The 25,379-nt window shown below is 45.8% G+C and overlaps 4 protein-coding genes across 7 annotated transcripts; 1 reads left to right on the forward strand and 3 right to left on the reverse strand.

Annotated features, from left to right (window-relative positions):
* Positions 1-501: 501 nt before the first annotated feature.
* On the forward strand, positions 502-4,414 carry LOC110505039 (thioredoxin-related transmembrane protein 2-B). The gene is made up of 8 exons (XM_021583982.3): positions 502-1,162; positions 1,268-1,328; positions 1,829-1,942; positions 2,208-2,284; positions 2,834-2,940; positions 3,077-3,142; positions 3,314-3,443; positions 3,556-4,414. The coding sequence occupies exons 1-8, from the start codon at positions 974-976 to the stop codon at positions 3,706-3,708; spliced, it is 897 nt and encodes a 298-aa protein (XP_021439657.2). The 5' UTR covers positions 502-973; the 3' UTR covers positions 3,709-4,414.
* Positions 4,415-4,465: 51 nt separating this feature from the next.
* Positions 4,466-12,830, reverse strand: LOC110505036 (palmitoyltransferase ZDHHC5-B). 4 transcript variants are annotated; one of them, XR_016491672.1, is made up of 11 exons: positions 11,489-12,830; positions 11,285-11,406; positions 11,045-11,202; positions 10,733-10,832; positions 9,817-9,919; positions 9,629-9,720; positions 9,284-9,416; positions 9,068-9,176; positions 8,851-8,957; positions 7,246-8,287; positions 4,466-6,817 (listed from the first exon to the last, which is right to left on the reverse strand). XR_016491672.1 is itself a non-coding variant. In XM_090219677.1 (11 exons), the coding sequence occupies exons 5-11, from the start codon at positions 9,916-9,918 to the stop codon at positions 6,712-6,714; spliced, it is 1,602 nt and encodes a 533-aa protein (XP_090075803.1). In that variant the 5' UTR covers position 9,919; positions 10,733-10,832; positions 11,045-11,202; positions 11,285-11,406; positions 11,489-12,830; the 3' UTR covers positions 4,466-6,711. The 4 variants fall into 4 exon arrangements, 2 of the variants coding, with proteins under 2 accessions (XP_090075803.1, XP_090075802.1); XR_016491671.1 differs by having other exon boundaries at positions 10,660-10,832; XM_090219677.1 differs by having other exon boundaries at positions 7,335-8,287.
* A 2,538-nt stretch (positions 12,831-15,368) lies between these two features.
* On the reverse strand, positions 15,369-19,749 carry LOC110505041 (polyribonucleotide 5'-hydroxyl-kinase Clp1). Its single transcript, XM_021583984.3, has 6 exons — positions 19,610-19,749; positions 17,527-17,804; positions 17,292-17,399; positions 17,069-17,188; positions 16,737-16,874; positions 15,369-16,588 (listed from the first exon to the last, which is right to left on the reverse strand). Exons 2-6 carry the CDS (start codon positions 17,800-17,802, stop codon positions 15,893-15,895), a joined length of 1,338 nt encoding a protein of 445 aa, XP_021439659.1. The 5' UTR covers positions 17,803-17,804; positions 19,610-19,749; the 3' UTR covers positions 15,369-15,892.
* A 3,622-nt stretch (positions 19,750-23,371) lies between these two features.
* LOC110505042 (selenoprotein H) lies at positions 23,372-25,363 on the reverse strand. Its single transcript, XM_021583986.3, has 5 exons — positions 25,209-25,363; positions 24,716-24,833; positions 24,125-24,267; positions 23,919-24,040; positions 23,372-23,639 (listed from the first exon to the last, which is right to left on the reverse strand). The coding sequence occupies exons 1-4, from the start codon at positions 25,342-25,344 to the stop codon at positions 23,934-23,936; spliced, it is 504 nt and encodes a 167-aa protein (XP_021439661.3). The 5' UTR covers positions 25,345-25,363; the 3' UTR covers positions 23,372-23,639; positions 23,919-23,933.
* Between the last annotated feature and the right edge of the window lie 16 nt (positions 25,364-25,379).

Genomic DNA, 25,379 nt, shown 5'->3' on the forward strand with positions numbered 1-25,379 from the left:
CTGTACTCAGGGTCATCAAAGGTCGCAGGTGGGCAGAGGGAGGAAGAGAGCGTATGGAACTCGCTAACAAGATGCCCAAAAATGCAGGAATTGACAAAAACAAACAAGGGGAAAAAAATCCTTAAAATATGTTCCTACAGTAGGCCGATGCTAGTCTCTATGGACGCAGACTAATGAAAATATGTGTGCGCTACAATCACCATTGTATAGCAGGGGCAGCCTAATCTTCATAACATCTGTTTTTGACAGCTAAACCAAAGCCAAAATGTACACCGACTCATTTATTCCATTCCATTTACAACTCATTGGATCTGGGCGGCGCACAATTGGCCCTGCGTCGTCCGGGTTAGGCCGTCATTCTAAATGATTTGCCTAGTTAAATAAAATCTGGGCACCAATGAATCATGATTCTCGCTCTCTCGCTCACTCATGTAATGGAGCTTCTTCTAGCTTGTTCAGCTGATCCAGTTTGCACCGTAGCTCCCCCCCATCGATCAGTTTGTTGATGTCATCCTGTATAGGTGCCACACACGCACGTGTCAAAAGTCTACTTAAGCCAAAGGGATGGTGCCCAACCTGGAAAGTCATTAGTATATATTTTCTTAACTGCTTATGGATGTTATTTTCTGTTGCAATACTAGACTTATCCTGTACGTTATCTCGTGTACCTTTAGCAACTTTGTGTGTTGTTTCACCAACTTCCTCATTTTTTAAACGTTCTTTATGTTTTAGAGTACCCGCTAGAAACCACCGTCTACGGAACGACAACGGGTACAAAACATTTTTTTGCTTTTCTGTCAGTGTCCGCATGCGCAGTCAAGTGTCATATGTCGCGCTCATTCACGTTGAGCAATCTTTGGTTGAGCAATCTTTGGTTGAGCTCTTGCTGCTTCAGCTGTCACCACTGAGGTATAATAAGAACGGCTGTCACTGTGCTCAACCCCCTTTCTTTCTCTTCTCATGCTGAGGGAACATGGGGTTGATCACCGGAGTTATTGCTTTCTTTTACCACTTACCTCAAATATACAAATGGCTATTCAAGCCTTATTACATCTTGTCTATATTGATGTCCTCCGCATTCCTCATACTTCGCAAGTGTCCGGGACTTTGCGAAAACCTCAACACAGAACGGGAGGACGGGAACCCATGCGACTTTGACTGGGTCAGTATCGGGTAGAGTTGCTCTTGCGCTAAATCTTGCGGTGTTTATTGTTACCGTAAATGTTGCAATACTTGCATGTAATATTATGGGGCCTATGTCTTACAGAGAGAAGTGGAGATTCTTATGTTTCTCAGTGCGATTGTCATGATGAAGAACAGAAGAGCCAGTAGGTGCAGAGTGAAACACAAATACACACACACACACACACACACACAGGTCTGGCCATGTAGCCGTGGGTGAGCCCACTGTTGTCACTGAACATCTCTCATAGGTTTACAGTATAAACAGTAAACATCAGAACAAACACATACACTGTTATTTCAATTTTCCCAACAAACCCGGTCCCTCACATCTTGTAAACCATCTACTGAGATTACAGCACTCCCAAGGTTCATCTGCTTGTTCATTGGCTCTTGACAATGTGTTTGTTTTGTAAACATGAGAATACAGTTGTGAGGGGGGGGGGGGGTGTTAACTCCTCCTACCCCCCTTCCCTATCCTTGAGTCTTATTATTGTTCTCTCTACTCATCCCCCCAGTTTCTCCCTCCCCATCACTCTATTCATCCCCCCAGTCTCTCTTGCCCCTCTCTCGCTACTCCTTCCCCCAGTCTCCCCCCTCTCTCTGTTTCTCTGTCATGAACACTAACCTTTCTCCTGTTCTCCAGTCACATTAGAGCAGCATGCAGGGAACCTGTTTATGTTCAGTAAGGTGGCCAACGTCATCCTCTTCTTCAGGCTGGACATCAGACTGGGCATCTTCTACTTCGCTCTGTGTATTGGTGAGCTGCTTGTCACACTGCCCTTCATGTCACTGCTCTCAGTCAGTTAATATGCATTATAACTAGTGACCAGAGGAAGTTGGTGCGCTCCTTGTTAAGACAAGACGATGCTTGCTTCAGGGATGGATTTGCACTTCGACTTTACTGGTCAAAACCAACCAGTCTGTCTGTGCTCTGTGAGTGAATTTGACAGCATGTGTTAGGGTTAGTACCAAGTAAATATTCTACAATGTCAATAATGTTTCTGTTTCCTTTCCTGTCCAAGCATTCGTCATGACCTGTAAACCGCCACTCTACATGGGCCCAGAGTACATCAAGTACTTCAGTGAAAAGACCATAGATGTAAGTGGGGTGATCCAAGACTTGAGACGTGACAGCCATGAGTGTGAAGACTCGACGCCATACTGTAGGCTGTTGAGTCTATGTAACGGATGTGAAATGGCTAGCTAGTTAGCGGTGTTCGCGCTAAATAGCGTTTCAATCGGTGACGTCACTTGCTCTGAGACCTTGAAGTAGTAGTTCCCCTTGCTCTGCAAGGGCCGCGGCTTTTGTGGAGCGATGGGTAACGATGCTTCGAGGGTGACTGTTGTTGATGTGTGCAGAGGGTCCCTGGTTCGCGCCCGGGTATGGGCGAGGGTACGGTCTAAAGTTATACTGTTACATCTAGTTAACTGAGACTTTCATTACCATATTACTGACTGTGAGCATTAGTTTTAGCTTATTTACAACAGGCTAAGTGTTGCTAATCCATGTTCTACTGCTCTAGTATCCGTGCTTGCCAGCCTAGTGACAATACTTTTAGTAGGGAGACACCTGGCTGGAAACCAGACTACTGATACAGTGATTGTGATCTACTCAGGTAATCTGATCTGGTCTAATCCCATTGGACAGGAGGAGCTGAATCATGATACTCGCGTGACGTGGATCGTTGAGTTCTATGCTAACTGGTCTCCCGAGTGCCAGTCCTTCGCCCCCGTCTTTGCTGACCTTTCCCTCAAGTTAGTATTCTCCATCTCTCCTCTATCAGCGTGACTTCACCCCTCCTCTACTCTTCCTCCAGTGAAACACATCTTTCTAATGTTGTTGTGTTAACTAAACATGGCTGTCGCTTGTTCTCTTCCCTCTGTTATGCAGGTATAACTGTGCAGGACTGCGGTTTGGGAAGATAGACGCTGGCCGGTACGGAGAGGTGGCTCAGAGGTAAGACTTTCCCTCTCTGATGTTGGTAGTGTCCCTTACAAACTACATTTTCACCAGAATGCAAACAAAATGTAATTTATATTGACATTCAGTCTACAGTCTGTCTAGAAGTTAGATGAGAAGGGGCCTCCTATTTCTATAGTCTGACACTTTTTCTGCCCTTCTCTGCAGGTACAAGGTTAGCACCTCCCCTCTGGCCAAGCAGCTCCCCACATTGGTGCTTTTCCAGTCAGGGCGGGAGGTCATGAGACGTCCAATGGTGGACAATAAGTGTCGAGCAGTGTCCTGGACTTTCAACGAGGTGTGTTGCGTAGGGATCACTAATCTGTGTGTGTATGCGCGCCTTACTTTTTGAAGTGTGTGAATGGCTTTGGGTCCCCACTCACACACCCGTTTGTCTCATTCTGTTCTAGGAGAACATCATCCGCGAGTTCAACCTGAACGAGCTCTTCGAGGCATCAAAGAAGATAAAGGGTCGTGGCGAGAACAGCCCCTTACCACCAGAGGGCAGCGAAGAGCCTCAACCTGAACCGGACACCCCAGCAGAGAGCAAGAAAGACCAGTAGCGACCAAGGGAGAACAGGGACTAGATTCCTCTACCAGTCGTGCACACAGTTCAGAATGAGCCATCTAAAACGGAAACATCTAACCGTCCTAATTATTGATGCCTTAAGGTCCAATGCAGCAGTTCAATAGATTAAGATTATTCTGCGTAACAATGAAGTACCTAAATTGTGATCAATTTAAAACAAAATGGTTTTTAAAAAAGAAACAAATAGCAAAATTCTTGCTTGAGAAATTTCTAAGACTTTCTGGGAGTGGTTTGAGTGGGGAAGGGGAAAACTAGTTATTGGTAGAGGTTTGGAACTAATTTAGCACATGGTGATGTCACCATGGAAGGCCAAAACTCCCTCCCATCAAAACAGGCTGAAATTACAGTAATTATTTTCAAACAGCTCCTACACTAAAAGGGCATTGACATTATTTTCACAATATTATTCCAACCTCCGTGTGGAAATATATATAAAACACAGGAAAATCAAGTTGGATTGCACTGGGCCTTTAAATGATTGAAATGAAAATGCCTTACACTACCATCTCACTCATTCATCCATATTAGTTATTCTGTGACTTTCAGTCCACTTGTTTTTTCATGTCCTGCTGCTTTTTGGGTCATATTTTTCAAGACCAAAATAATTAATTCAAACTGACAGTTTGTAGGCTATAATCTGTTCTGCCAAAAGTGAAATAAAACTGTTCAATGCTCTGAGACCCCCGTACGCTCTTGGCTGATCTTTGATTGAAGACAGACACGCTTTTCAGTCAGGTTGACCTTTTATTCTGAGAAGACACCTTAAACTCTTAAGGCCATTTTGGAAATGTCTTCTCCATGTTCTTCAGAAATATTTGACACTCTCCATTCAGCACAACCCACAACAATAGCAGCATTCTTATTTACTCACATATATTCTGTTGTTCAAAGCCCCCTTCCCCACCAGGAGAAAGTAAGACTCTCTAACCCTGTATGTCTGACTGCTTGTACTCATATAAACCAGGTGTGCGTTTGACAAGGATATTCTCACACACACCGGGAGTACATTCAACACAACACACAAAATCACATGCACACCTACTGTACACGAGGGGGGGGGGGGCATACAAACACTGACTGTGGCCACACTGCTGTGTGATTGGATGATAGTTTGTGTGCTTCAGAATTCCCTGAACAAAAACGTGCTACATTCAGCTAGCTTTGACATTCCAACTCTGTAGTGGGCTTGGATTAAACATACCACCTCCTCCTCTCAACCACGCACACTCCTGACACACAAACACATATTTCTGTTTCTGACTGTGCCTTCCTAAACCTATTCATGGGCAAAATGTTAACTGTACCATAAAGATATTTTTTTTTAAACAACAGAAAGCAGATAAGGAAATCAAGAGGCCAGACAGAATGTCAACAAAACCAATTAAAATATGAAATACAATAGTTGTAAGAAATACTTTAAAATATATTTTTTAAACGCTTTGTTTTACTACGAACGGTCTCAAGGCAAAAAACGATCAAAACAGTCCTCAATTTCAAACCAACCCCGGCATCTGTCGCCTCCTAGACACATCATACATATACAAACAAAGAAAAAATAATACCTATGTTTATATCACCCCCCCAGAATTTGATTTGTTGGAATCTTCCAATTATATTAGAATCTAAGGACAAGGCACTATGATAGGGATGTGGTCTCTGGGTAGAAGTTACACTTCTGGGAATAGATTTAGAACCAGCTTACACTCCCTTAGTGCCCTAACAATTAGGGGCAAAAGGCCTCAATGTGTAGCGGCAACTTCCTCCAACTCCTGGATATAGAGATTGGTTTGGAATTGTGTTCAGAACGCAAAGGTTTTTCTGTCCGGTAAAATAAACATGACCCCTCACACTCTTAACATGTTTGGCTGACCATCCTTAAAGTTTTTCTAGCACTGATTGACAGAAAACATTTTGAACACCAAAATGACAGGCAAATCATTTAAAAGCTACGAAGAGAGAATTTGCATAATGTATCAATAATAAACATTTCTAGTGTACATTCCACAAAGAGGCGTGTACTGTATTTATGATTCGGAATAAACATTTTCTTTGTGGCTTTCAACATCCTCAGTGACGGGCCTCTTCAGCTGGCCGTCATATATACGATCACCAATCTCTTTGGATGAGAACTGCAGCGAGCTCTATGACTGGCTGATACAGCCATCAATCAAAACAAGCGATTAGTCTAACTCACATTCATAGTCATTCACAAACCCCAAAACGCTATCTCCAGCATCTGAACAATTGACCCAATAATTCTTAAAGATTCTTTAGGCATTTATATAAAAAACAATATAAAAAAAAGCTTTATAAAACTCAAATTAAACTGTGTTTGCAGGGGTTGAGGCATCATCTCTGCAGTCTAAATATTCGCTGCAGACTAATTACATGGGTGATCCATTGTGATTGGTCCATCCATTTGAATGGGACAGGAAGTCTTGAACCACTGAGCGCCACAATTGGTCAACAGTCCATATGCGCCCTCTCAGGCTCCATACTGATTGGTTCAAATGCACTCCTTTCCAGGATTATATTTTATCGTATAAATTCTCCATGTCCTAACGTACCGAAATAAATAATCTTTGTATATATGCGTTAAAGAGTTTAGTACCCAGCTGTCATAACAACGTTCATGTTATACAGTCTATGGCTCACAGACTGCGGAGAGGTTGTCCCATTCCATTACTGGTCAACATTCAGAGTTTCACTTCAGTCGCAATTCGATCCAAGACGAAAGAAAGATCGGCAGTGAAAAGATGACCAGTGGCATTATAAAAGATACTAAAGTCATTGAAGTACCAGTGAGCCAAACACTTCTGTTCCACTATCCACTCCATATTGACCAAGAGCAGAGGATAGTCCTTTCATTGTGTGCGTGCATGTGATTGAATAACCATCTCCAAGTCTCCTCAGAGTAAGAACATTGGAATCTGTCCAGTGGAACATTCTATCTTCGGCTGAGGCGGATGTCTGTCACTCAAACCGATATCTCATAGGTGGTCCCTCCAACGCCAGTCACCTTCTTCACCCCGCCCACTGGTTTGGATGTGCTGTGATTGGCCAAGCCTGGGCGAGAGGTGGATCTGATTGTATAGGCATTAGGAAAAGGGGAGGGGGTTAAGGATGTAGATAGGGGTGACAGATGGAGGAGTGAGAAGAAGAGGTGAGTAGGTCCGATTCAAAAATAGACTAATAGAACAGGCCTTATGATAAGGTTACAAGAGTAGAAAGATCATTGAAAAGGAGGAAAAAGAGCCCAGAAATAGACAGTGAGAAAACAGTAGCATACTATAACTGCTCATGCTAACAAACACAATCACTCCTGTTTCACACTCCTAAACACATACTTGCATGCCTCTATATCAAGTAAACAGACTACAGATATCCTATTACACAGTTATACCCGAGCATGGTTTTGATCAACTTTAAAAAGACAGACTCCTCATAGACAAACACACACACAATCCAGCAGAAACACACTGACATCAAGAGGAGGAAAAGGAAGACTCACACAGATCAGGGAGGAAGAGGGCTCATATAGATCAATCAGGGAGGAAGAGGATGAAGAGTAGCAGGCTCGTGGCTCAGATCTCTACTCACTGTGGAGCCTGGGTCACTCTGACTCCGCCCTCTCCCGACAAACTGGCTCCTCCCATTGACCGAGCCTTGTGCTGGAGCCCTGCCTCCCCGGTGTAGGAGGGGGACTTCCTTAGGGAGGGGCCTCTGGGCGGGGGAGACACAGGGGGGTCCGGGGAACAGGCATGCGGGGAGGAGGGGGAGTGCTGTTCAGAGACGGGAGGAAGGGGGCGAATGGAGGAGGTGGCACGGAGGTGTGGGTGTCTGGAGTCCTGGTGTAGGAGGTGGTGCTGTGTCTCAGGGTGGGCAGCGTGTGGGGGATTCGGCGGGGGAGGGCTGAAGGTGCGGAGGTATGCCCTGTTGGGGGAGGAGAAAGAGGCAGAGCCCTGGAGCAGCTGGCCCTCTCTCTGCTGGGCCATCTGTGCTGAGAGGAAGGGTGAGGTGTACCCCTGCAAGGGCACGTCCCTGACCCCGGGGGGCGGCGAGGAGGTCATCGCCGTGGGAAACGCTGCAGGGGCGTGGGGCTTCTGTGGGGACAACTCGTGAGCGGCCGACTCAAACTCAGGGCTCTCGGACGGCGTCAGCAGGCTGTCGTAGGACAGGCTGCCGTTCTGAGGTGTCTGATTGGCCAGGCTCTTGTAGCTGGTGTCGGTGGTGCCCTCTGATTGGAGCGTGCCCAGAGTATTATGGTGTGTGTGGGCAGAGCGCATGCTGGAGGAGTGAGAACCACCGGTGGACAGGACCAGAGAGGAGGGGTAAGAAGTGTACGACCGCCCCCCTAGGGAGTACCCGGAGATACCCCCCGCAACCTCCCCACCCGTCCCACTGGACCCCCCGGGGCCTTCGCCCCTCTCCCCTCCACGTGCCGCCAAACCAATTACCGACCCCCCATCCAGGCTGCTGGGCTCAGACCGATAGCTGGCCTGGCGACTCGATTGGAGAATGGAGGGGGAGTCCAGACTGTCCCCACGAATCATCTGGAGAGCGAGAGATAGAGAGAGGCAAGGAGAGCAGTAAGAGGTAGTGAAGGTAGAATGGAGGGAGGGAGGGAGGGAGGGAGGGAGGGAGGGAGGGAGGGAGGGAGGGAGGGAGGGAGGGAGGGAGGGAGGGAGGGAGGGAGGGAGGGAGGGAGGGAGGGAGGGAACATATGTTACAAAAGGGATTACTTTGAGGAGACATTCCTCAACAGAAGACAACAGACACTAGAGGACTTCTGGGGAATCACACGATCAAGACCACTAACATCAGCACCACAAGAACAAACACCTCAGAAGATACAGGCATTGGAAGTAGATGGAGTCACGAGCACAGACCTTTTCACAGACATTCACGACACACACAGAGAGATGACACTAACAGACTTACTCATCAACCGATGGCCACAGAGCGATCAATTCAATGTAAAGGAAAGAAGGGACAGGACCCGAGAGGGGCCTGTCAGAAACCTCTGCTCGTCCCACCTGGATGCCCTCGGCTTAACCCTTCTACAGCGGATCCATCAACTGATTTGACCTTTTGTTTAACGTGTGTGTACGCGTACCTTGTTTGGGTGTGTCAGAGCTGTGTGGTTCCTCTGTGGGCTGCTATAGGCCGGCCGGTACTTGTACATAGAGGGAGTGGACGGACCTTCAGACAGCAAGCTGCTTTCTGAGGGGAAAAAAACATGTTTATATATAAAAAAACAGTGTTACAAACTAGACAGCACGTCCGTGTGGGATACTTGAGCGAGTGTGTGTGCGCGTGCGTTCACTGCTCACCCTCGGTGTCTGCGCGGGGCAGGCCAGGGTAGCGGACCTCCGGTTTGGGAGGAGGTGGAGGCTCTGCATCTGCTGACTGGCTCTCCATCTGCTCCAAACTGCTCTTAGACTGACAGGGACAGGAAAGGGACAAGACTGTTCATATGACACAAATGAGAGTGAGCGCTGCATCTGTGAAAACCCCTGTATGTTAGATCTGTGTGTGTGTGTGTGTACCCGGCTGCTGTGGTGGTCGTTCTGGATGCCGTTGTCCAGGACTTTGGCCTCTAGCTGCGCCTCGGAGAGAGGAGGACGGAGAAAGGGAGGCTGCACCTCCACTGTCTGCTTCCCCCGCCACCGCCCCACGTACCTGACAGACGGGAAAACACATGAACGACCCTAAACTTACCACTGAAACTTCATACTCCATTACACACACACATATATATTGCTAGATATTTTACTTAATTAACAACCATAACTCTTAAGCTACACCGAGTTGTCCCCCCCGAGAGTCTTGTTCAACCAGAAGCTGCAACAGCAGAGGAAAACAGGAGGAATGAAGGAGAGATGGTCACTAACCTGGGAGCCTGAGAGCTACAGAGCACGTGCGAGACGTTCCTAAGACAGCCATTGGTGAAAGGGTTAACTCCACCCCTAAACTTCCCTGTAACCTGAGAGAGCGAGAGACACAGAGAGAGAATCCATTTTTAGATAATCTGGATCATGTTGGCCCTCTCAGAGGAGCACACCCAGATAGACAGACGTACCTGCTCGTTAGTGGTCCTACCCCGAGCTACCAGTACCATGTGGAAACCAGTAAGACCTGCTACTGGGATGAAGAAGAGACCAGCGGTACACATCGTAGCCATACTGGGAACACACAGTCAAGGACACAAACTAAATCAGTGCAACAACAAGACTGTGTGTGTGTCTATGGTCGTGTCTACACTTCACACTTACATGTGACTTCTGCTATCAGAATAGGAAGATCGCATTGAAAAGACGGGTTTAGATGCACAAAAGTGGCTTTGTGGTCTGATTGTGTTCAGATCTGTCTGACCACTTCAGGAGCTGGTCAGAGATGCATTGTGTGTAGATTTCTCCTCAGTCTGGACACAATCAGGCTACCGAAAGCATATAGAGTCAGCGCTCCTCCCACAAGTCTCCACAAAAATTGTGTTTTGGGAACGAGAGGCACCTTTTCATTATAACGTTGGGGGAAATACGTTCCTAGCGTGTGAGGAACGTGTTTGCTGGACTCCTAAACGCTAAACAGCTAGCTAACTAAAAAAATATATATATTTTTGTTTGGCTAAAGTTATGCTGACCTATTTTCAATCCCTTTAGCGTTGCTTACTAGCTAACAGAGGTTAGCCGGCTAGTTAGCTACAGTAGTTAGCTACTGCCATCGGTTGCTGTATCATATTTAGCCTATTCCACCGTTTGTAGAATGGATACCGGCATTTGAATATAGCGCGAGAAAAGGGAATCCGGACACACTGTGGACACATTTAAATGTAGGTGTCGATGCATGACGAGATCAGAACTCCATGATCAGAACAATAAAGCTACATGAACCTGTCAGGTCTAGACACGGCCTATAAGGATACGTGACAGAGGAGTGAACACTGTCCAGCTGGTGCTGGTGCTGGAGGATGTACAGCAGGCCGAAGCCAAACACACCCATGATGTGGATCGTCAGGGACAACAGGAACAGGAAGAAGTGACGGTAGTTCCTGCGCCCGATACAGTTGTTCACCCACGGGCAGTGGTGGTCAAAGTCCTGCCAGGTCACACACACACACACACACACGTCAAACGGTCACAAAAGGGTCAAGAAATAAGACAAAAAATACCAATCAAATAACTGTTTTGCTGATATTTCTACGGCTGCCTCTGACAACTTGTTACGACACAGTTGTCACCGGTCATACCGCGTGTAATGTTAGCACGGTGGCAGTCTGGAGCAGTGTGTGTGTGTGTGTGTGTGTTTACCTCCACACAGTTGTCACACACAGAGCAGTGTGAACAGCGGGGCGGTCTGTAGAAACGGCAGCTGGAGCACCACTTCATCCGGACCTGAATGCCCTTAACTTCCACCGTTTTATAGAGCGGAGCGCGGAAATCATCCTCTTTATCCTCATCCTCTTCCGCTGTGAACACACACACACACACACTGAAACACTTTCTTTACACCTTATTAAGACAGGCATCTCTAACACACACTCTGCTTACCTCTGGGAAAGACCCCTGGGTCCATAAAGGTGGCCATGCAGAAGTTGGCGAGGGTGAAGAGGAAGACCACAGCGTTATAGATGGGAATGACGGAGGAGACATGCTCTGACAACCACGGACACCTGGAGGGAGAGGGATGGGGTGAGAGACAGAATTTTTATATGGAATTCAGTGTGTGTGTGTGTGTGAGTGAGTGTTACTCACGTGAAGCAGAAGAAGAGCGTGGTGGAGCCGACCAGGAAAGTGGTAGCCGCGGAGACGGGAACGAAGCGACTGGGTCGGAACGGGCAGGGAGGAGAGGCGGCGGGGCCCCCCACCTCCCCACCTAGTCCCCCACTACTGAACCCCGGCATCAGAGGGAGGGAGAGAGGAGGAGGGAGCGAGGTAGAAGATGTATATCTAAAGAGAAGGATGTTGGAAAGGTCAGAGGGAAGACCTCAGTGTCCGTATGGGATAAGGGGGCATGATGGTAGATGGATGGGAAGGGTCTTAGGTAGCAGAAATAGTATTATTAAAGAAAGCAGCCATTTGGGAGAAACATCTTAAGGTAGCCAGATATTTGCACTTTGGCCACAAAAACCACTTAAACACTTATTTTATAGTAAAGTCTACACCTTTGTTTGCATATGTGTAGATCTTTGCAGGTATATCTACAGCTAGCTAGATAGCTAGCTATACATTTCATATCTTTTGAAAACAAAACTATACAATATCATACAAAAATTGCAACTTTCTAAAAAATATTTCTGTGTGGCTTTCATGTAACCTTATTTGGTGCAACAATATACATAAATCAACCAAATCTTTCCTGTCTACTGCAACAAAGACCCACAAGGGCACACACAATTAACTGCTTTTACAAATACTTCCTGACCTGGTGAGACAACAAACTAACCCTAACCCTCCACCTACATCTATCACTACTATTTACAAACTCTCTTGTAAGGGGCAGAAATTAGGAGGTTGTAGCAGGACTGCCTGTAAAACAACAGAACAGGGGTGTCTAGCAGAGCAGTGACCATCCACTGAACTCTGGTCTTGTACAAGGTGTATCTAGGCACTGAGTGTGTGTGTGTGAGACAATGTGATTGGGTGAGACAGAAAAGTGTGACAGAATGCTTGCAAAGGGGATAGTTCCAGGGTCTATATTCTGGGGAGGCAGCCGTTGGGACAAAAAAATTAAATAAAAAATGTAAAGCTGCCCAGTAAAAATCCAAGCCCGCCCGCATGCAGCTTTTAAAAAGCCTGTATACAAAAGCTCTCAAATGTTGTATACACTATTCAGTGCTCTGTCCGTCTAAGAGAGCGTTCATATCCACAGGTGAGATCAGTCTTGTCTGATCAACTTGGTCAATTAGCTGTTTTTTTTTTTGCTGTTTGTTTTAGTCTTTGTAACAGTGCAGGTTAAACCCATCCCATCTCTGAAACCACCGTAGACACGCCTCCTTTCCCATGATGCCAAGCAGAAAGAGGAAGCCACTCAGACAACTGCAGGTCGTCTCAGTCCAGTGTTCTAGCACATGGTTGTTGTCTATAACAGCACCTCCTGAAACACAGGGAAACAGAGGGCATGTTACACAACTACTAGATTACATCAATAGCATTAACCAACACCACAAGCTTCAACCATTAGTAATTACACACACAAAACCACAAACGCAGCCAAGAACAACATATTGTTGCAAGGTGTGACAATAACGTGTTCTTTACATAGCTAGTTGTTGCATGCCACAGAAGTGTATGTACGTCTAGGGAGTGGCAGGTCGTGTGTTGAAACCTGACAATTATGTCAACTGTACTCCATCTTCATTTCCCAGTAGTGACTAACGAGGTCAAAACGGGTATCTAAAAGCGTTTCTCACGCTCTCTCTCTCTCACACGTATTCATAAATATACAACAGCACACTCACCCACACAGATCTCATGTAATACCTGGGGGATAAGTCCTGTTCCGTTATCACACTGAAAACGGTTCTAAGGCAATGGTGGAACCTGAGCATTAGAACACACCTCTACTACAACCTTCAACAACCTAGCTAGCTACTCTACACACCCCCATCTATGGCAGAGGCGCACAAAAGTACATACCGGTACAATCAACAACACCTGACATACAAAATATTCTGTAGATAATATGTTTAAAGCAAACACTACATATCTTATTAGCACTAAAACAACCCTAAGCCTTCTCTACGCGGACCGTATCTGTATCTGAAAACAGGCTGCTGAATGTTGGAGGTCGTGTGACCTACTGTTAGCAGACGACTAATCATCTCCATGCAGCACACACATCAAATCCCCCTGATTTAAACGGCTGTTAATCCTGAAATATCGCTGTTCAGCAGAGTAACATTACCCTGCCTTTGATCCTGTCACGTTAGCTTCCAAACATTATGTCTATTAGTGAGGAGTCTGACAGCCAGCACTTCACTTATATCAAGTCTGCTAACTCAAACTATAAAGTGTCCGATTGCATGCCCCATCGTCGATGCTAAACACAGCCTGTCAGCTAATCATGTTCTACAGGAGATGCTAGGTATGTAGCTAGTTAGCTGGCTACATAGGCATTGTAATTGTGTCCCAATGAATCTGTACATGTACGTTTATTTTACGCCTGCTGCGATGGGTTAGTGTACATGTGACAAAATTAAAAGACAAGGGGATAATTACTACGCATTTTGAGAGCTGTTGGGACTCGAAAGTTACGTGAAACTGTAACCCCCAGTATAAAAAAAGTGACCTAGCCTAACGTTCGTTACTCCTTAGTCCAAGGACCATTTAAAATGTTAAGGCGAATTGGCTCTGGAAGCCAAAACAGCCAAATACTCCATCTAAACGTGAATCGATTCTCAATTGGGGTACGTTTCTAGAAACACAAAACCCTCTACTTTCATATCACATTAAAACAATTTCACAAATGCAAAATGCACTTACTGTACCGGGTTAACAGTTGCAGCGGACAGTATTTTTCAGTGACATGTTTGTGGCGTTTGTCTTCCGTATACACAGGTGTTCAGATTCGCAGATAACGTTAGCTGTCTGCGTAAACAAACACTAACATGGAAATATGGCCGTGTGGGAACCCAAACGCTATGAAGTTGTGTAACAATTTAACCTTTTGTTTGAAAAATATTAATATTTGATGTTAAAATATAAGGTCATTATGCTTCCAAAATCGTACCGCAAGCGAATCGTTTTCATGTTCAGACCGAGTGTCGTTAAAAATACTCCCCCGCACAGAAGACGCCTTCGTCCAATGACTCGTTATGTATAATGGAACATATAGTCCTGATCAAGGAATACATGTTAGCTGACTAGCTAGCCAAACCAGGGCAAGTTTGTCGCGACGACCTGTGTTTGATCACCGCTTGAGACAGAACTATAAACAATCAGTTACTTAAATATTGGGGAAAGCAGTTCACCAAAAACAGGGCATACCTGACATCCAGGGCTGATGTTTTCAAGTTCTTAATATGTGGGTGAGTTTCGAGTCCCGAGGATAGTTAGCTACTAGCTAGGCCAATGGGCGGGGGGGGGTTATTTTACACTGGCCCGTGTTGAACCAGGCACAAACCCATCACGGCATCCGGAGGAGCGCCCTTCTCAAATCGAACAGTAATCGTGCAACGTCCAGAAACATTATTTTCCATAAAATAAAGGTTTCAATTGAACTAGTTTTAATTTCGGAAGAAAGATTTAACAATCACTTTTGCATGAGAAACAGAATCCTAATAATTACATTCCTTTTATTTTGAGCCGACCCCCGTTGGACAGAGCGGGGCACCTGGCGCCAGGTCGGTTCCAAATCGAATTGCAATCAACTTTCAGCCGGTGCAAAACACACCTGCGCCCGGGCGAGATTAATCGAACCCACTCAATGTTCGCACGCCGGAACTCGCTCCTTTAGGTGGGACGTTTGTCCAATCAGTGATTGAGATTAGCGTCATTCCCACAAATCTCTTGGCCTTCGCGGGTGAGTCGGTATGCCTATGAGGGACAACATTTGAAAGCTTTCAACATGCCAGAGGTCGCTCAGGATAGTGATCTGTTATCTAAAGCAGGTTAAAGAGTCATATCTAAAACATTGCTGGAAATGGCACATTTTATTTAAAAATGTATTTTCACAATAAAAACAATCATACCAAACAGTCTTGTCTGGGAAAACAACTTGAGACCAGTTTCTGTACATTGGAATTAACAAGTTGAATGAAAAAATATTTACAGACGTTTTCCCTCCTCCCTCAACTCCATTCCTCTCCACCCAACACTAAACCCCTCCCTCCTCTATTCAACACTCTCCACCCAACACTTGGGCGGTCTTTCATCTCTCCCTTATCAGTTGAGTGTGAAGCCAAATATTGACAGAACAGATACCACTCTCCTAGTCTAGGTACCACTCTGTTAAGCTATCCTTCCAACCCTTGTCATATGCCAAAGATAGATTTTTGGTACAAGGAGTGTAAATGTTAGCTAAACAGAGCAAGCAGGCTACTGCTCTGCTGCCCCAAACTCTGTGCTACTGAAAATAAACTCCTTGACAAGAGCCATCAGATTTCAGACATTCTGCATCTCTCGCTCTTCCTCTGGCGTTTTCCCCTCTCTCCTCCTCTATTTGAGGTCGATAAAGCGAATGTCCATGATGAGCAGTGTGTGTCTGGGGAGGGGTCTTGGGGCGGGCGAGAGCACAGTCATCACCTGTGCCTGTGTGTCCACGTTAGTCACCACAATGAACCCACACACCGGGCTCTCCAGCAAGCCCCTGCGCACCCCCCCAGCCACCTCCTCCCCCTCATCGGCACAGCTTACGCTCAGTACGTGGTGCGTGAGATCGCGACCTGGGGTCACAGGGACAAGCTTCAGCTGGGTATCGTCCTGCGACATCCCCAGAGGAAGGCACGAATCGGGGATGGATGGCGCTCCGATCTTGTAGATGCGCACGTCAGAAAAGCGCACGTCGAAGGCGTGAGGGTAGAATGAGACACCGCGGAAACCGTAGAAGTACTCCCGGATCTTGTCGTCCCGAGCCTCGCGCCGGCAGTCTTTGGAGCGCTCCACGACCCCTCCGGATTTGGGTAACAGCACGACTCGGACGAAATGCGGCAGGTCCCGCTTCAGCTCGTTGTAGAGCCTCTCCTGGTCCAGCACCAGAACCACATCCACCTCAAAGGCTGAGGCGCAGTGGACCAGGGCCTGGTATCCAGAACCCTTTACCCATCCACAGGTGTTGATGATGCAGCCGCCCACACTGGCTTTCCTGTTCACCTCACAGCGCTGGGAAAACACCTCCGCCAGACATGATGTCAACTAGGAGGGAGGGGGAGAGAAAGAGAGAAATGGATGGGGAAGAAAGAGCGAGAAAGATTACATACACCAGGGGGGAAAAGTCCATCACAAAGTTCTGGGTTCATATAACCTAATGCCATAACCAGAGGTGATCGGTGTCATCTTTCACCTTGTTGTAGAGTTTGATGTTGGTTCCTGGTGTGGTGGAGCCAAAGTGGTAGACCAGCGGAGCCTGTACTGAGTACCCCTCCTCCACGTCAGCGGGACGCTCAATACACAGCGCTGACATTGTGCCCGGGACTGACACCTGACAGGAAAGCATCACGTCATCAACAGCACTAACCAGACACAGCCAGTCAACACAATCACAGAAACATGATTCATTTCAATATTACATGCAATTATCCTTATTAGCATAATAGCAGTGCTAGTAGAGGGGACCAGTAGCAAAGAGGCGATATGCACGCCTCCATCCACAGAGACAACGTATTCATGTCTCACCCCACTCTGGCCCACGTCGAGCTCCACCAGTGTAGGCCTCCTGCCCAGTCTGACAGCGTAGCTCAGCAACAGCCTGCACACCGTCGACTTCCCCACGTCTGTAGGCCCCACCACCATCACCTGGGGGACAACGTTGAAGCAACGTTTACACAACAAGCGAGCATACACACACTGACCAAGGGCCACTTCTCACAGACACACACACACACAGCCGAACACTGACCCGTGGGCCCCTTTCGTTGTCTCTCTCCGCCTGTCGTCTCATCTGTTCCAGTGCGGCGTGGGTGTTCAGGTAGAGCAGCATGGGTGTGTCCTTTGATACGTACGCCACCTAGAAGAGAGCGAGATCAACATATTTCTGCATCCTTCACTCCTAGCAGTGGCAGATACCAAGGCAGACGTTTCAGCCATGCACATATCCCCCTCCATTCATCGGTTACTCCTCCACAGCCTCTCACCTCTGTCTTCCCTGAGAGAGAAACACTGCAGCCCTGCCAGGTGAACACAGCGATCTTGGAGCCCGGTGGGAACGTGTACTTCTTGTTGCGGTTGAGCTCCGAACCAAAGACTTCAGCCAATCCCGTGAGCAGCTCCAGCTGCACCTTCTCCCCAGCCTCCACCTCGAACCGCAGCTCTGTCTCTTTCTCCAGGTCGAACCTCGTCCCCCCCCCACCAGCACCCGCCCCAGCCCCCGCAGCCTCCTCACCAGTCTTCTCTGGGCCCTCAGTCGCCATGGCTGTACAGAGACAAAGTTTCGATTTAGCCTCAACAACACTGATACTTCACCGACATGGCTGCTTCTTCTCTGCCATGTGATAAGTTAAATTCAGTTGAATTGAAGCAACAGCCACTAGTATGCACGGTCCAATAGTATCCACATCACTTTCATGTGCATATCTGGTGGCACATGAAAGTTAGCCGCATCCCCCTACCAACCCTCACTCACCTGCTTCTCCCTGGCCGCTCTTCCTGCACATCTATCCCTCCATCAGTTATCTAAATATAATTTAGCCTTAACGGCGAGCGGGGCTGCAGACCCTGATGAGTCTTGTGTTGTTATATTTGTACATTTGTTACAGTGGAGCAGAGTGAGCAAAGTTGATCCATTGTATCATTTCATCACGTGTTATAAGTACACTGTCGTGCAACCTCTGTGCCAGAGAGGGGAAATTGAGCACAGCTTCACCACAGGCATGCTTGCAGCAGAGAAGACGGCTTGTCGCTAGCCTAAACATTTTTTATTTCTTTTTTAAATATACCCATATTACCAGAGATACCTTTTCTCTCTATCGGGAATCACACTCATTTGATGTAATTTCACAAACCATGTCACGGTCCGCTAATTATTGGTTTGATAACAATGTTGTCCAGTCATGTTACATAGCTAGCTAACCACCTAGTAACTTCACAGTAGGTCTAGGCAACTGAGATGTTTTATTTAACTCAGCGAGTCTTATGAACAAATTCTTATTTACAATGACGACCTACCACGACCAAGACCAAACACAGCCGGTTGTGATACCTGGAATCGAACCAGGGTCTGTAGTGACACCTCTAGCACTGAGATGCAGTACCTTAGACGGCTTCGCCACTGAATGGCAGAGGAAGAAAGAAAAAGGGCATGCTACTCATGAAATGTGCTTCAAAGATTAATATAGGCCTAATGGAAACCTAAGCTAAATAAAAAAATGTATTTTTGGTGCTCCTTAATTTGTTTGACGCCTAACGTTTGAAAGTTGTGAGCAGTGTGTGTTTGTGGTAGAGAGGGAGGGAGATGTGTGTGTTAACTGAAAAGTAAAGGTTTTATGCAGTGTTTTCCCTTACTGCCACAATGACACGCAGATCATTATGCATGTAAAGTTATATTCCTTCCTTCCATTCCTCCAGCCAAATCACAGGTAGGCCTATACAAATATGAGCAAATCAGCCATTCTGTTCAGTATTCTATAATACACTGAACAGTGTAAAGTTAAATTCAACGTGTTGTACTGAGTAGAAGGGCGACTTTCAATGACAGGTTTCTGCGTAACACATAAGCAGAACATCTGAAACCGGAACAAACGTCCGGGGACGGGGCGAACAGGACAATAGGCCACTGACATCTCCCCCCCCATCGTTAGTAAAAATGTGGCATGGCATCGCATCGTTAGTAAAAACGTGGTATTGTGACAACACTACAAGTCTCTGGTACAGGCCAAAGCAGAACAGTAACGAGTGCCAATCATTTACAACACGTAGCATAAATTACATGTTGAGAAGCTACAAATACGTTGATCAAGAGGGGTGTTTATTTCTACCTTTATATATGAACAACTTTTAACGGATAGGTACAAAAAAGTGAGCGTATAAAGTCCAATATCATGCGAAAAGTAAATAACAATGCTAGCTAATGTTAGCATGTAGGCCAGCTATCCGGCAATGCCTGGCTAGAACCGTACCAGCGCAAACCTGCTTGAATGCATAGAACTGAGAGTTTATATATTTATATCCTTTTTTTTTTTAGATAATCGTTTGTGCCAACATACTACATTTGCTACTTACAGGATAAGTGATTGGTCCTAAATTCGTTTTCAAAGCGTCCTCCACCTCACCGGAAGACCACCATAGAACGATAGTCCGACAGACGTCATTCTTCTTAGAACCAATCAGCGTCTGTGATTGTGTAGCTCGTTGACGCGTTTAAAAAAAGTATGAAATCCGGTTGATTTAATTTGCGGTGCTTTTGTTGAAGCACAAAAGCCTATGCTTGCACACATTCCATACTTTTCGAAGCAAAGACAGAAGAACAGTATACAAACAAAGCAGCTTTATTCTCCATAGATTAAAAAATATATATATATATATATATTAAAAAACATTAGATAAGACATCTCACATTGGAAATTGATGAGTGGATAATCAGCAATAGCAGCAAATTTACTGAACAAAAGTATAAACGCAACATGTAAAGTGTCTGTCCCATGTTTCATCAGCTGCACAAAAAGCTTATTTCTCTCGAAATTTGTGCACAAATTTGTATACATCCCTGTTAGTGAGCATTTCTCCTTTGCCAAGATAATCCATCCACCTGACAGGTGTGGCATATCAAGAAGCTGATTAAACAGTATGATCATTACACAGGTGCATCTTGTGCTGGGGACAATAAAAGTCAGCTCTAAAATGTGCAATTTTGTCACGCAACACAATGCCACAGATGTCTCACGGTTTGAGGGAGTGTGCAATTGGCATGCAGACTGGAGGACTGTCCACTGGAGCTGTTGCCAGATAATTTAATGTATATTTCTCTACCATAAGCTGCCTCTGTTTTAGATAATTTGGAAGTACGTCCAACCGGCCTCACAATCGCAGACCATGTGTAACCGCGGCAGCCCGGGACCTCCACATCCGGCTTCTTCATGGTCTGAGACCAGCCACCCGGACGGCTGATAACTGTGGGTTTGAACAACCAAATCATTTCTGCATAAACTGTTAGAACATTTCAGAGACGCTCACCTGAGTGCTCGTCTGCATCTTAACTGACTTCAGTGGGCAAATGCTCACCTTTGATAGCCACTGTCATGCTGGGGACGTATGCTCTTCACGGATGAATCCTGGTTTCAACTGTACCGGGCAGATGCCAGACAGTGTGTATGGCCTCATGTGGCCAATTGGTTTGCTGACATCAACGTCGTGAACAGAGTGCCCCATGGTGGGGTTATGGTATGGGCAGACAACAAACACAATTGCATTTTATCAATGGCAGTTTGAATACACAGAGACACCGTGATGAGATCCTGAGGCCCATTGTCGTACCATACATTCGCCACCTATCCTCATGTTTTAGCATGATAATGCACGGCCCCATGTCGCAAGGATCTGTACACAATTCCTGGAAGCTGAAAAGGTCCCAGTTCTTCCATGGCCTGCATACTCACCAGACATGTCACCCATTGAGCATGTGTGGTATGCTCTGGATCGATATGTATGACAGCGAGTTCCAGTTCCCACCATTGTCTAGCAACTTCAGATAGCAATTGAAGAGGAGTGGGACAACATTCCACAGGCCATAATCAACAAGCTGATCAACTCTATGCGAAGTCAATGTGTTGCGCTCAATGAGGCAAATAGTGGTCACCAGATACTGATTGGTTTATTGATCTATGGTATCTGCAGTGCTTGACTAGGGCAGGAGCTCACCGGAGCTGAGTACCGGCACCTAATACTGCTTGAGCACCTGTTTATCTTACAGAATATTAGCTAAAAGTATTGTGGAGCTCCTATACCTTGATATAGACAGTACCGGCACCCAAAATGAGTACCAGCACATATTTCAGTCCAAGTCAAGCACTGGGTATCTGTGACCAACATATGCATGTCTGTTCGATCCATAAATGAGGGCCTAATGAAGTTATTCATTTGGCTGATTTCCTTATGAACTGTAACTCAGTAAAATCTATCTTTGAAACTGTTGCATGTTGCGTTTATATTTTTGTTCAGTGTATATTGGTACCCAGTGTTTCCCAAACTGTGAAGCAGTAACCCTCCTGGGTAAACAAGCCAGCTCCTCATGCATCAAGCCCCATTTTGTCACATAGTGGTCATCATTATGGACAGACATGATTTTTGAAGGGGATACTCAGGGAGCTGCTAGGGTTTTACTTGGAGTACACTGACAGTATATTGAAAATATTTTGGGTACCACAGTTGTACAGTAACCTAATAGAGGAAATGTGTTGCACTGCAAAGAGACACCGCTATAAGTCATCGTTGTCCTTGCCAGAGGAGCTTGTCGCTTGGGTCATCAGAAGAAGAACAAGGATAAAGGAGAAACTGACAGACGGTTTTCAAAAATGATTTTGGATCAGTGGATCATACTCATAATCGTTGAGTTAGGTAAAGCCATCTACTGTAAGTGTCAGGGCTCAGTCCGAAATACAGAATTTCACTGGGTCTCTATTCATTCTTCAGTGCCTCCTCCAGGGCTGCAACCACAATTGCAGGTTCAGGGAACTTCCGCCTGGCAGTTGGGCCTAGCTTTATGCCCATCCAGAGGCACACCGCCACAGGAAGGAAAGATGGATAGTACAAGAAAAAGGACAGCTTCTGGGTGCCGCAGTGAATCCAAAGATGCCAAAGATAAACAATATGGTCCGTATTTCCAGACACCGAATCGTGCACTAAAAAGCACTTTCAATGACGAGTCTGTGTCCAGTAAACAGGCCCTATGACATGGAAGTAATCACCTTTCCCTCCCTCCACAAAAGTGTGACCTCCAGGCTTTTCTTGCAGGGTTTCTGGGGGTTCAGAACCACAATGAGGATTGGACGGGCGGCCAGGAGGGCGTCTCGCACCCCCCTCAGCACACGTATTAGCTCTTACTGCAGAACGACAGAACAGTCACAACTCACTATCACACATTTTCATTTTCAGTGGCAATTTGTCTACGACTTTTAAGTGTTCTGTTCTTTTCCTGTACACTGAGATTATCCAGATGGTACAGATGAGCTATTGGTGATGGGAATAAATTGATGTAGTTATGGGAAATTGACTCAATGTATTTACCTAAATTGATGTGGTTATGGATAATTGACTCAATGTATTTACCTAAATTGATGTGTGGTCCCAAAAGTGGTAATATTCTTTAGGGGGGGTGGCTGTGGGTATTTCAGTACTCAATGACCCCCCCTCTCCCTCTGTTGTCCAAGTCCTGCTCCTCTTTTCTCCCTCTTCCAGTGTCTCCTCCTGTCCCCCCTTGTTGCTTCCCATCCAAAACACATGCAAAAAAAAGCTGCACCAACAGCAGTCAATCTGTTACTGAACTTCACAGCTGCACTGTTCAAGTATTTTTTCTGTTAAATGTTCAGTGGACATTTTAAAGTAGTCCTTGCGCATAGAATAGTTTAACTTTGACATATTTTAAAGTGAAAAATGAAAGTCTCAGCATCACTCTGTTATGGTGTAATTGCCTGACTAAATATCCATTTAGGTGCCATAACATGTGTACGGCTTAAAATAGAAAGTGACAGGACAGGCATCAAATAAATAATGTTGGAGGGTGAACATCTGGGGGTGAATAAGGTCTACATTGGAATTAGAAAAAAAGCCAAAATAAAACAGAGGTGATGGAGGTGCAAGAGACTGAGGGCATCAGATGGGCGTTTATGTCCTCTGCTAAATTTAGTTCATATCATATTTTACAAATAGCAAGTTAATTCCAAATTCCATTCACAGCCAGCCAAGCACATGTCAGACACATGGAATGTGTCAGAGTACATGTTACCTACTTCTAAATGATGCCTAATTTCCAAATGTGACACACTGAAGGAAATGTAGAAACAATCTTTATTCTTCATAGACATACAAAAGCAGGTGAAAGATTTTACAGCCTTACTGGATAATATGAACAAGAAGAGAACAGTAAAAGCAGCAATATTGTAAAAAGAGGGACTGTGAGAGACACCATTAGATGTCGCTGTGTATCCAGGCCAGAGGAGCTTGACGCTGGGGTCATCAGAGGAAGGACTGGGGTGCAACCCGGTTTGGTCAGTCCTCATCATTCTGCGTCCAGCTGCTACAAACCCCAGATGACTGGCTGCAAAGAACAAGAGGGACAATTCGCTATTTTAGCCAAAAATGATCATGGACAATTGGATAATGACATATTTGATCCAATCAAATAAGTGGATTGCATTGATTTAGTGCTGTTCTCTTGGTCTGTTTTATTACTGGCTCTAGTAGCCAAACCCTCTCAACCAGTCTGGCCAATTCAAATGGCTTTCTTTCTCTCACAGTTTTGGTCAATCCGATTTGAATCCAGTCTTTTGAATTCGACCTTGAAGCACATAACTTATACAGTTCTGCCTATACAGACCTTCATCAAAGGTGTCTATTCAGTCTTTAGCGCCTTCTCCAGGGCAGAAACTACAACCTCAGGCTCAGGAAACTTCAGCTTGCGAGGTGGGCCTTTCTTTATCCCTGACCACAGACAAACCTCTGTAGGAGAGGAGAGTAATGGATTAAACAAAAGAAAAGGAGACAAAAGACATTTCACACAGATAGATCCCTGGACATCCTTACCTTTCTCTCCTTCAAACAGAATCACTTCAAAACTTTTACTCCGGGGCTTCTGGGGGTTCAGCACCACAGTGAGGTCTGGACAGGCAGCCAGGAGGGCAACTCTGACCCCCTCGGCATTACGCCCATACACTCGTCAGCTTTTACTGCCGTAAGACAACAGAACAGTGAGCGTTAGTTAACTGGTTGTGTTTACCTGCAGCAGAGATGTAGCTTATTTGTTTGCACTTTAATTTTTTTTGCTAATTGTGTAAATGTTGTTAGACGACAATAAGCTATATCAGGGCTCTCCAACCCTGTTCCCGGAGAGCTACAGTCCTGTAGGTCCTCACTCCAACCATAATCTACAACACCACCGATTCTAACAATTAGCTGGTTGATAAACTGAACCAGGTTAGTGCCAACTGGGATTGGAGATAAACCTACAGAAGGGTTGCTCTCCAGGAACAGCATTGGAGACCCCTGAGCAATACGCATGCCAGATACCATTTTCATTTGATGGACACTGGAATGCAACGTCCAATTAATTTATATTTCGTCATCTTTTTCCGTCACGCAAATGTAATGGGTGTTATTGGTGTGTTCAGTTCTCACCAGTGTTCAATGACCACCCTCTGGCCTTCTGTGACAATCTCCGGGTGGTCGTCCTCTCCTTTACCCCTCTTCCCCTCCACGGACTCCTCGGTCTCCACCTTGCGCTTCAAAACACGACCTGTCCAACAACAGACAGTGGGGTTGGCCAGAGATGAAGAGGCGAATCGAGTAGTTTCACTCTCGCCGAAATGTACTTTCTATGCGCATATATTTGGACCTAAACTTGTCGCCTGCCTTTCCGCCTTTGGGACGACGACTCCAATGGTTAGGACGGAGACAATCTCGTCATATATATACACAGATCTCTGGGTTAGCTACTGTACAAGTCAACAAGCTAGTGTTAGTTAACTAATCGGCCCTTAAATAGCAAATGTAGCTAGCTCGGAGTCGTCTGTCTCGGATTATGGTCTTGCGATTTATCTTGTAAGTCAATGACAACTTATCTCATGAATGCGTGCAATTTTCTGAATAAACTAGATTTTGTATAGTTTACCTGCTTTAGTAAGGGAAGCCATTGCTGTTATTGATCTTGTGTAATGAGTGAACTTTCGCGCGTTTTGTGGGCTTGGGAAATGGGTTTCTTCTTCTTTGGTAGAGTTTAACGGTGGTTGGCATCCAATATATTGCATTACCGCCCCCAACTGAACTATAATATAAATACATG

This window comes from Oncorhynchus mykiss, chromosome 25 (assembly GCF_057628025.1).
Source record: "Oncorhynchus mykiss isolate SJ-2025 chromosome 25, ASM5762802v1, whole genome shotgun sequence".
Taxonomy (NCBI): Eukaryota; Metazoa; Chordata; class Actinopteri; order Salmoniformes; family Salmonidae; genus Oncorhynchus; species Oncorhynchus mykiss.

Bases quoted from the DNA above. Each gene is read 5' to 3' on its own strand.
- LOC110505039 (XM_021583982.3), top strand. From the start codon at position 974: ATGGGGTTGATCACCGGAGTTATTGCTTTCTTTTACCACTTACCTCAA. The intron at 2,941-3,076 runs GTTAGTATTCTC...TCTGTTATGCAG, and splicing joins TTTGCTGACCTTTCCCTCAA to GTATAACTGTGCAGGACTGC. The intron at 3,143-3,313 runs GTAAGACTTTCC...CCTTCTCTGCAG, and splicing joins TACGGAGAGGTGGCTCAGAG to GTACAAGGTTAGCACCTCCC.
- LOC110505036 (XM_090219676.1), bottom strand. From the start codon at position 11,637: ATGCCGGGGTTCAGTAGTGGGGGACTAGGTGGGGAGGTGGGGGGCCCC. The intron at 11,407-11,488 runs GTGAGTAACACT...CTCTCCCTCCAG, and splicing joins ACGCTCTTCTTCTGCTTCAC to GTGTCCGTGGTTGTCAGAGC. The intron at 8,958-9,067 runs GTGAGCAGTGAA...TTTTCCCCTCAG, and splicing joins GCCCCGCGCAGACACCGAGG to AAAGCAGCTTGCTGTCTGAA.
- LOC110505041 (XM_021583984.3), bottom strand. From the start codon at position 17,802: ATGGCGACTGAGGGCCCAGAGAAGACTGGTGAGGAGGCTGCGGGGGCT. The intron at 17,189-17,291 runs GTCAGTGTTCGG...GTTGTCCCCCAG, and splicing joins ACAACGAAAGGGGCCCACGG to GTGATGGTGGTGGGGCCTAC. The intron at 16,875-17,068 runs GTGAGACATGAA...CTTTCCTGTCAG, and splicing joins TCGACGTGGGCCAGAGTGGG to GTGTCAGTCCCGGGCACAAT.